Genomic DNA, 10,157 nt, shown 5'->3' on the forward strand with positions numbered 1-10,157 from the left:
AAGGGTCAAAGCCACGGTGCTCAGACACTCGATGTACCAATTATTCCTGTGTGCAGAAGTGTATACAATATGCAGTCTGTGTGTGTGTGTGTGTGTGTGTGTCTGTGTGTGTCTGTTTGTGTGTGTGCGAGAGTTAAGGGCACCACCACAGGACATAACGTGTCCCAAACAGGATGGGAGCGAGATGTTTTGACTTCCCCACACACCCTTCCTGTACACTCATACAGTAGCAGCTTTTAGCTTAATTCGGGACTGCACGCACACACGCGCGCACACACACACACAAGCACAAGCACGCACACACAGATACATACCACACACACACACACAGACACACACACACACCCCGCCCCCCCACACACACACAAACAGACACACACACCCCCATACACACACAGGCCCATATACACACCCCCACAGACACACACACCACACACACACACCACACACACAGGCCCATATACACCCCCCCACACACACACACCACACACACAGGCCCATATACACCCCCCCCACACACACACACCACACACACACTCACTCACACACAAACACACACACAGGCCCATATACACCACCCCCCCCCACACACACACACGGAGGGCTTCTCATATTCTGGTTCAGGCGCCGGTTTGAGGCCCGTGTGCAGCAGAACGCCGGAGAGCCTTTTAGACGTCTGGCAGAGCAGCAGCAGCAGGTGCACACCTGTTCCACAGTCAAGCACGCGCACACACCTCACCACACAGCCCCGCCGCCAGTCAAGATGGCACAGGGATTGGGTCTGCGCTCAGTTTAACGTTTATTTAACACAGCCGAAGATGCTACCACGTGTACGGTTAGCGCCGCTGACTGAGCGTACTCGGCTCGCTCCCACAACAGTCGTTATTCACGTTTAAAGAAAGCCGCCGCTCGGAGGTCATCGTAACGTCTGCAGTAAAGCCCTTGTGAAAAGATCTTGCTAACTGAAGTGAAGGCCGCTGGTTAGTTGGGAGTTGTCTGTTTCTACCATTTAAGCCATTTAAGCCACTTCTTTGAGCAGGTGTCCGTTTTCTCCAGTTGTGGACGTCTGCCTCGTTTGCGTGCTCAACGTAAATGTCTCCCTTTGTGCGCTTGTTTAACTCTTTTGTGTTTTGTGTCTTGCTGCCCTCACCCACCTGCTTTCCTGAAGAGCACCAAAGGAGGAGGCTGCCACGCAAGCGTGTCTCACCCCGGCGAAGACACCGAAGAATGGCATAGCATCACACACACAGCAGGTAACTGGCCATTGTACCAGGAACACACACACACGTGACACCTGCACAACCATACGCTTGCCATTTGAGTGTGGCTATCTATCTATCTATCTATCTACCTAGTATCTATCTATCTATCTATCTATCTATCTATCTATCTATCTATCTATCTATCTATCTATCTATCTAGTATCTATCTAGTATCTATCTATCTATCTATCTATCTATCTATCTATCTATCTATCTATCTATCTATCTACCTAGTATCTATCTATCTATCTATCTATCTATCTATCTAGTATCTATCTATCTATCTATCTAGTATCTATCTACCTAGTATCTATCTATCTATCTATCTATCTATCTATCTATCTATCTATCTATCTATCTATCTATCTAGTATCTATCTATCTATCTATCTATCTATCTATCTATCTATCTATCTATCTACCTAGTATCTATCTATCTATCTACCTAGTATCTATCTGTCTGTCTGTCTATCTATCTGTCTGTCTGTCTATCTATCTATCTATCTATCTATCTATCTATCTATCTATCTATCTATCTATCTATCTATCTATCTACCTAGTATCTATCTATCTATCTATCTATCTATCTATCTATCTATCTATCTATCTATCTATCTATCTATCTATCTATCTATCTATCTATCTATCTATCTATCTATCTGTCTATCTGTCTGTCTTACTGTGCCTCTATCTCTTTCCCTTTCTATTTTTCCGTCTCACTCTCCATCTCTCTCTCTCTCTCTCCCTCTCTCTCTCTCTCTCTCTCTCTCCCCCTCTCTCTCTCTCTCCCTCTCTCTGCAGAGAATGGATTCTCCGCCAGAGTGTGTGTTGGCGCTCTCCTGTGAGCAGCCCCAGTCTCCACCAACACTTCCATCATTGGACCACAGCCCACAGGCGTCCTCCCCTCACACCCAGCTCTCCTTACCCGACAGCCCGCTGGTTCTGCCAATCCACAGCCCAGAACCTTCCCCGTGCAGCCCGGCCGCTACCCCTTACTTCCCCCTGTCTCCGTTCCCCCTCCACCAAGACAACAGCAACAGCCGCAACATTCAAGATGACGAGGAGGAGGACGAGGAGGACGAGGAGGAGGAAGAGGAGGATGAGGAAAGGTTGGATGGGGTTCCTCCATCCCCCATGCCAGCGGTGGCCCTCTTCCCAGGAGGAGGGGGGCAGGAGGACGGTTTGGAGAGCTCCCCCCCGGCAACGCCATCAGCTCCCCCCCTTGGGTTTGGAGCACTGGAGCTGGCCCTCTCTTCTGGCCAGGGAGGAAACTGCAATGACGAGCTGGACCTCCAGCTTTTCCAGAAGGATGTCGTTACTGGGGCAATACCTGGAGTGGGTGGAGCCTCATCAGGCCCCGCCCTCAAGTTTCCCTGTCACGTGTGTGGGAAGAGGTTCCGCTTCCAAAGTATTTTGTCTCTCCATGCACGGGCTCACAGTCTGGACCGGGACCGCCGAGCTTCGGCCCTGTACAGGACCGGTCTTCCTCCAGCCGCTTTGCAACAACAGCACCTCAAGGTCCAGCAAAATCACAAGATCTTAATGCAAAACAAGCACAGCCACCAGAACCAGCGCCAGCTATCCGGGTCTCTAATCCAAAATCTCAGAGAAGACGTGGAGGTCGACAGGGAACACGTCAAAACATTACATGAGGGCCTACAAAAAGACCAGAACCAGAATTTTCTACTGGATGAAAGCACACCCCTGACCCCTCCACTGACTGAAGACCCACTGCCTGTCACCTCCCCAACCTCCTCTGGAAGTGCTACCATCGGGGATGTCACCTCTGCTCCTGCAGCAACTTCGTTCCGCTGCCACGCCTGCAAGGGAAAATTCCGCACGGCCTCGGAGCTGGCACGCCACGTCCGCATCCTCCACAACCCGTACAAATGCACACTCTGCCCCTTCTCTGCCAGTCAAGAGGAACGCCTGGCATCTCACCTGCAGGAGTGCCACCCCTCCCCCGAGGTACCCTCCCTGCCCCTTGCTTACAGCTCCAGGCCCGTTGTTGCGACTCCTGACACACCCGTGCCCACCCCTACCCCGACACCATCTCCTATGCCCACTGCACCTCAGCCGGCCACTGCTGCAGCACCCCCCGCCTTGCCAGCATTCCGCTGCGACACTTGCGGACAGCGCTTCACCCAGTCATGGTTCCTGAAGGGCCACATGCGCAAGCACAAGGACTCCCTGGACCATAAGTGTCAGGTGTGTGGTCGTGGGTTCAAGGAGCCCTGGTTCCTCAAGAACCACATGAAGGTCCACCTCAACAAGCTTGGACTCAAGGCGGGTTTAGGGGCCCTTGGGGGGCTGGCGGGGGATGACCACCAGGCCAAAGTCTCCACGGGCAACCCATCTCTCAACGCCCTCTACTCCAGCCTCCTTCTGGCCCAGCGAGGAGGAACAGGGAGAGGTGGACGAGGCAGATCGGAGAGGGACGCAGGAGGCAGAAGTGGGATGGTTTCCAGCAAATCGGCCATCCTCGGCTACCTGGGGTTGCCTAGTGACGGGGGCGGGGCCAGCTGCATGGAGCGGCTCCAGGCAGTAGCGCAGGTGGCAGAGATGGGAAATGGTGGAGTCAGCAGTGGCTTGGGAGCAGGTGACCGAGGAAGAGGAGGAGGAGGAGGAGGAGGGGAAATGCCGTCATCGGTGTCTGATGGAGGAGAGCAGGCAGCTATGTGGCAGCTGGTGGCTCGCAGCCTGATGGCGGCTCAGCAAGCCCAGCAGAGAGGCCAGCAGCAAAGCCAGCGAGGTCCAGGCCGGAGCACTGCAATCGGGGAGGCCGACCAGGTCAGGGCCTACCTTGGAAGCCTGGACCCCAGGGATGAGTCGGCAGGCTCTGGACCTGCCGTAGGGGGAGCAGCAGCGGGAGGCCCATGGGAATGCCCCGACTGTGGGAAGCTGTTCCGAAGCCTGCAGCAGGCAGTGGTCCATGCCCGGGTTCACACTCAGAGACCCCCGAAGGGAGGCGGCGGTGAGGAGGAGGCAAGCAGGAGTTGTCGGGGAGCAGCAGGGGGAGGGACGAGAGGTGGCGGGGAGGGGAGGCAGGAGCCTAAACTCCACAGTGGTGGAACGCAGCAAGCGGCCGGTGGATTTCACTCTCTCATCTCAAACTTCCAAGGTAGACTCACGTCAATATATTTTCAATTTACTGAATATGTGACTCTATTCTATTCTTCCACACACCATGTCACCCTATGCTTGTGGGGACCCCTCACTGACTACATTTATTCCCTAGCCCTGAACCCTAACTATCATAACCACATACCTAACCTTAACCCTTACCCTAACCTTAACCTAATCCTGATTCTAACCCTAAACCCAAATCCTAACCCTAAAATAGACCCTTTTCCTCATGGGGACCCATAAAATGTCCCCACAGGGTAGGTGGTTTCAGGTTTTTGTATCCTAATGGGGACCTAATGTCCCCTTTAGGATACAAAAACCTGGCGCGCGCACACACACACACACACACACACACACACACACACACACACACACACATGCACAGAAACCTTTATCTGCACTTTATCTCTCTGCAGGAGAGAAGGACTTGACAGCAATCTCCTCCGTACCTTCACTTTCCACCAGGGAGCGTGTACGCGGCTCAGGGGTGAAAGATTGCCCCTACTGCGGTAAAGCCTTCCGCTCCTCACACCATCTCAAAGTGCATCTGAGAGTTCACACTGGTGAGAAATTGCCATCAGTCATGCAAACCACAGATGAACGTTTTTGTGTTGTTAATAGCCTCTTATTTAGCCGGGGAACAGTTTAGCTAAGCGTGCAAGCCACCTGCTTTAATGTCTGGCTTTCACACTCACAGCTGCACAGCATCAACCGTAGGCCTCTGCTGTGAGGGCTGCAGCGCCATTACCGAACGCATTACAGATCGCTCTGCTCAAAGGCACAGTGGCTGTAAATGCTGCGGGAGGGGGAAACCCCTACAAATGGACTTTGCCGTCCCGAGGTTCCCCAACCACCACGGCAATTCAGACTGGCGAGCTGCCACTCAAATGTCTGATGGGTTATGCTGCTGTCTATGAAGCTAATACACAAAGGCAGTTTAGCGACATTTGCTCCAGAGACCATTTTCTAAGTGATTGTTCGCCCAAAGATTGATTTGGTAGACCATTAGGAAGCCCAATCGACGGTAGTCCCATGATATAATTTTTTTTTTTTTTGGTCTTTTTTTCTCCCCAATTGTATCCGGCCAATTACCCCACTCTTCCGAGCCGTCCCGGTTGCTGCTCCACCCCCCTCTGCCGATCCGGGGAGGGCTGCAGACTACCACGTGCCTCCTCCGATACATGTGGAGTCTCCAGCCGCTTCTTTTCACCCGACAGTGAGGAGGTTTGCCAGGGGGACGTAGCGCAAAGGAGGATCACGCTATTCCCCCCCAGTTCCCCCTCCCCCTGAACAGGCGCCCTGACCAACCAGAGGAGGCGCTAGTGTAGCGACCAGAGCACATACCCACATCGGGCTACCCACCCGCAGACACGGCCAATTGTGTCTGCAGGGATGCCCGACCAAGCCGGAGGTAACACGGGGATTCGATCCGGCGAGCACCGTGTTGGTAGGCAACGGAATAGACCGCTACGCTACCCGGACGCCCTATAATTTCTTTTTCACCTGCTGATAAATTGGGGGACATTAGAAGCCAAAAACACAACCCCACACCATTTCCGTGCGGACACTTCAGTATTCTTTTATATTTTGGATGACTTGAACTCTAATTCTTACGACTAGCTGACCTGAACCTAAAATTTGAGAACCCTTAGCCCGGTCTTTAAGGTGAGCCAACATACAATGTTAAATCTTATCACATCGATCGGAATAGGGTCTTCATTATTATCCTGTTCGTGAAGAGGAGACAGAATTGACACTCAGTGTTGGGCTGGTTCCAGCAGGCTTTTTTTTCCCTTCTTTTTTTTAAAAGAAAACAACTGAACACTGTTGCTGACAGGTGCGTAGGATTCGGGTGGAAATTAGAAAAAGAACTCCCACACATCTCCTTACTAAAAGATCCAGACCGTCACTGTGAATCATCGTATATTTTCATCAGCATTAAAGAGCACTGTTCCCCCCCCGGAGTTATGCCCCGCCCCTTTTCTCACCTTTCACAAAGGAGAAGGCCATGTTGGGTGTGTGTGTGTGTGTGTGTGTGCAAATGCACATGGACACGTATGCCTTTGGGACCGCACAACGACGGCAGCGTTCAACCAGCAGGGCCACGACGAGGGCAAACTTACTACAGGAAAATGACACGTGACGATGTTATCGGATTTGCATGGAAATTTTGGGATCTCATCCGGGATTGATGTCTTTCATGGAAACGGAGCCACGCTGGTCGGTTCTTCGGTCAAAAGACTTGTTTTAGAGTGCAGTTACTCTTTAATGAGAGTACGCTTATAGAAAATGAAGACAATCAATAAATTTTCTTCCTTTTTTGAGGCAGCGAGCAGTGTTGAGAAATCACACAATGGATAGAGGATTATTGGAGATTCTGGAGCATATCTAAGTGCCTGTGTCAACAAAGCGTTACCCAAGAGGCATTCACCGAAAACTGTACAGTATAATAACATCACGAGCACCTCCATAGGTCAAACCACATTCCACATCACAGTCGAGATATTATTCACCGTAACACGCAGTCCTCTTTCCCAAGCATTACTTTTTACTTCTGATATCAAGTGATCGCCACATGGTCAGTGCCACCAAAAAGGGGGGGAAAATAGCAGTCAGTTATTTAAGCGAAGACGTCAAATTATTATTTCATTCCCCTGATATTTACGCCACTCTTGGGAATATTGAGGACATTGTAGCCCCTCAAGACTCTTATCCCGCTTTTTTTCCTGCTTCAGCAACAGTCAATTTGAGATTGATATCTCTTTTATTTAAAGCACCCTCATTTATGAATAGAGCTTTGTCCGTGTAGCATATTCATTATGTTGTTCTTGTGGATAAGATCGTTTTTGCTTTTCACATCCAATACATTTCCAGCGGTTGATGTGACTCCAAATGTAATGCCAGGCTTTTGCCATGCCAAGAAGAATATTTTCTAATCAGCGATGGAATACTGCCATCTCCCTTTCGAAATAAGCAGCTACACACGTTCAAAGCAAATATCCCACAATGACTTGACCTTTGTCCTCGCTGTATTTGTGTTGTATCCGAATCTAAAAATGCCATTGGAAGTTTTACCCGACAGTTTATCTTGACATTCATCCTCCCTCTCACTTATCTATCAGTTAATACGCCCACGATAACATCGTGGTGTAACAAAAGAAATGATATATTTTGTGGGTGAAAGTTTTTCAAAGCTTAGGTGGCCCCGGGGAATCAAACACCCAGCCTTGATGGTGTTAAGGCCTTTGTGCTCCAAGTCCACATTGGCTTGCCTCAGATTTTTGCACGTAAGGAAAATAAACCCGACTTCACATTTTGTCCCATTAAGTTTACACACCAACTCTGAAAAAGTCACCCGTCATAAATGAGTTTGAACGGTTTTGAAGTTCTGTGTTTTTTCACATCCGTCAATAAGCTGTCAGAGAGTTCTGAGAATTGTTGAACCATGATGGAGGATTAAAAAAGTGCAGACAAAAAAAAATTCCTTGCTGTGCGAAGGCCTTTAGTGCCACGCGCAGCACATGGAGCTAACTGACGGCACGGTGGCACAGTGGTTAGCGCCGTGGCCTCACAGCAAGAAGGTCCTGGGTTCGAACCCCGGGGTTGTCCAACCTTGGGGGTCATCCCTGGTTGTCCTCTGTGTGGAGTTTGCATGTTCTCCCTGTGTCTGCGGTGGGTTTCCTCCGGGTGCTCCGGTTCCCCCCACCATCAAAAACACATGCATGTTAGGGTTAATACTCCTGTCTGTGCCCCTGACCGAGGCACGGCAAGACGAGCTGGAGTTGGTCCCCAGGCGCTGCATGGCGGCTGCCCACTGCTCCTAGCTACACAGCTAGGATGGGTTAAATGCAGAGAAAGAATTGCCCCACGGGGATTAATAAAAAGTATATAATAGCATCCCGCGACCCTGAGAGCAGGATAAGTGGTTTGGATAATAGATGGATGGATGGATGGATATGAAATAATAAACTATTCACATTATTCCCTCTTGGTGTTCAGTGTCTCACAGCAATCCTCTCTCTCTTTTACTGTAGGTGAGAGACCCTACAAATGTCCCCACTGTGACTATGCCGGCACCCAGTCGGGCTCCCTGAAGTACCACCTTCAGAGGCACCACAGGGAGCAACGCAATGCACTTTCAGCCTCCTCCTCCTCTTCCTCCTCCTCCAACAACTCATCCACTAGCCTCACCTCCACCATTGCCAGCCTGGCTTCAGGAGCTCCATCGCGTGGAGATGGGCTGGTCAAACAACGCCGGTCTCAAGTGTCCTCCCAACATCTGGCCACCCGAGGCCCAACGGAGACTCCTTCCTCCAGACACAGCCAGCAGCCCTGGCTCCTGGGCCTTCCAGACCAACAGGAGCATCAGAAGGCCTTGGCCGCTCTGAGAGATGTCGACTTGGAGACCCAATACAGGTATCTGTCCGGCGTCATGGGGGCGCTCTATCAAGGTGGGATAGAGGGAGGCTGGGTCAGGGAGTCCACCCCACTGAAGGCCCCCAAAGTGTCCCGTCGTAAACCCCTCACTACCAGTCGAATGGTGCAGCCATTGAACGGAGGGAGCAAGGAGGCATCTGCACCTTCCACCCATGAAGGCGGTTTTGAACCCCTGGATCTGTCCCGTCGGCCTTCCCCCAGCCTTGGAGGGATGGAGGAGGATGGAGGGACAGTTGTAGGGGAAGGAGGAGGTGGTGGCGGAGGCGATGGGGTGATGGGGGTCACCCTGAGCCAGTGTTTGTTCTGCCCCTTTCGCACCTCCTCAGCAGAGCTGATGGCCATGCATCTCCAGGTCAACCACACCAGTAAGTCCAGGCGTAAAAGAGGCTCCTTGGCTTCTTTGGATGATGACAGACCCCAAAAGCCCACCCGGCCCCGCATTAATGACGCAGACCCGGACCCCCTGGCTGTATGGAGGTATGTGAGTGAGGCTGAGGAGCAGGCACCACTGGGGGAATGGGCCTTGGGCCACCATCCCACCCACAACGGGCTTTATGAAGATGCAGCAGAGAAGCTTGGGAACACCCTTCACCCTCAAGCCCCAACCCTGGTCGCAGCATCAAGGAACAATACTGGTATCCCGGCACACAAGGCCAAAACAGAGGGAGATGATGAAGAGCAGGATGAGGAGGTTGAGGAGGTTTTGGAGGAAGCAGAAGAAAGTAGCAGCCCAGGGGATTCACCGAGTTTGAGGAGACCCCTCCCTCCATCACCAGCCATGGGCTCTGATCACATGATGCCAGAGGAGGAACGAGTCTTGGCAGATTAAGAATGACATCGTGTAGGGAAGCGGGGGGGGGGGTTCTTAAGGTTTTCAGCCTCTCTTAAAGAGAAATAATCAAAAATTTCTACATTATCTCCCCAAAATGTTGTAGGGATAGCACTCTATTAGCATCCATGATGCTGAGTGGTTCTCCTGTGTGTCTCTGAAAAGCTGTTGAAAAGTGAACGCGAAAACTACACTTACTTCCTGGCCTGCTGCAGAGCTTGGTGGGCTATGTTGAAATAGTCTACATCGTGTAAGAAAATGCAAATATCAACACCACATGCAGCTGTTGTCGTGAATGCAAACAAATGCTATATAAAGACTGTGCTCACAGGTTATCCACCAGTGATGACACCAGCAGACACAATTTAGGCGGTGTTCCACAGACACATTGAAGACAGCTCTGTATTATGGGTTCTTTTTCCGTCTTTTTCTCCCCAATTGTACCCGGCCAATTACCCCACTCTTATGAGCCGTCCCGGTCGCTGCTTGATCCCCTCTGCCGAT

General features: G+C 51.2%; 1 protein-coding gene across 1 annotated transcript in view; it reads left to right on the plus strand.

Annotated features, from left to right (window-relative positions):
- znf219 (zinc finger protein 219) overlaps positions 1–9,727 on the plus strand; it is a 19,335-nt gene extending 9,608 nt beyond the window's left edge. The window contains exons 2-4 of the mRNA XM_056300088.1: positions 2,063–4,382; positions 4,804–4,950; positions 8,422–9,727. Of these exons, the coding sequence (XP_056156063.1) occupies positions 2,063–4,382; positions 4,804–4,950; positions 8,422–9,653 (3,699 nt within the window). The 3' untranslated portion in view covers positions 9,654–9,727. The remainder of the gene's footprint in view (positions 1–2,062; positions 4,383–4,803; positions 4,951–8,421) is intronic.
- The last annotated feature ends 430 nt before the right edge of the window (positions 9,728–10,157 follow it).

This window comes from Lampris incognitus, chromosome 20, assembly GCF_029633865.1.
Source record: "Lampris incognitus isolate fLamInc1 chromosome 20, fLamInc1.hap2, whole genome shotgun sequence".
In the NCBI taxonomy this organism is placed as follows: domain Eukaryota; kingdom Metazoa; phylum Chordata; class Actinopteri; order Lampriformes; family Lampridae; genus Lampris; species Lampris incognitus.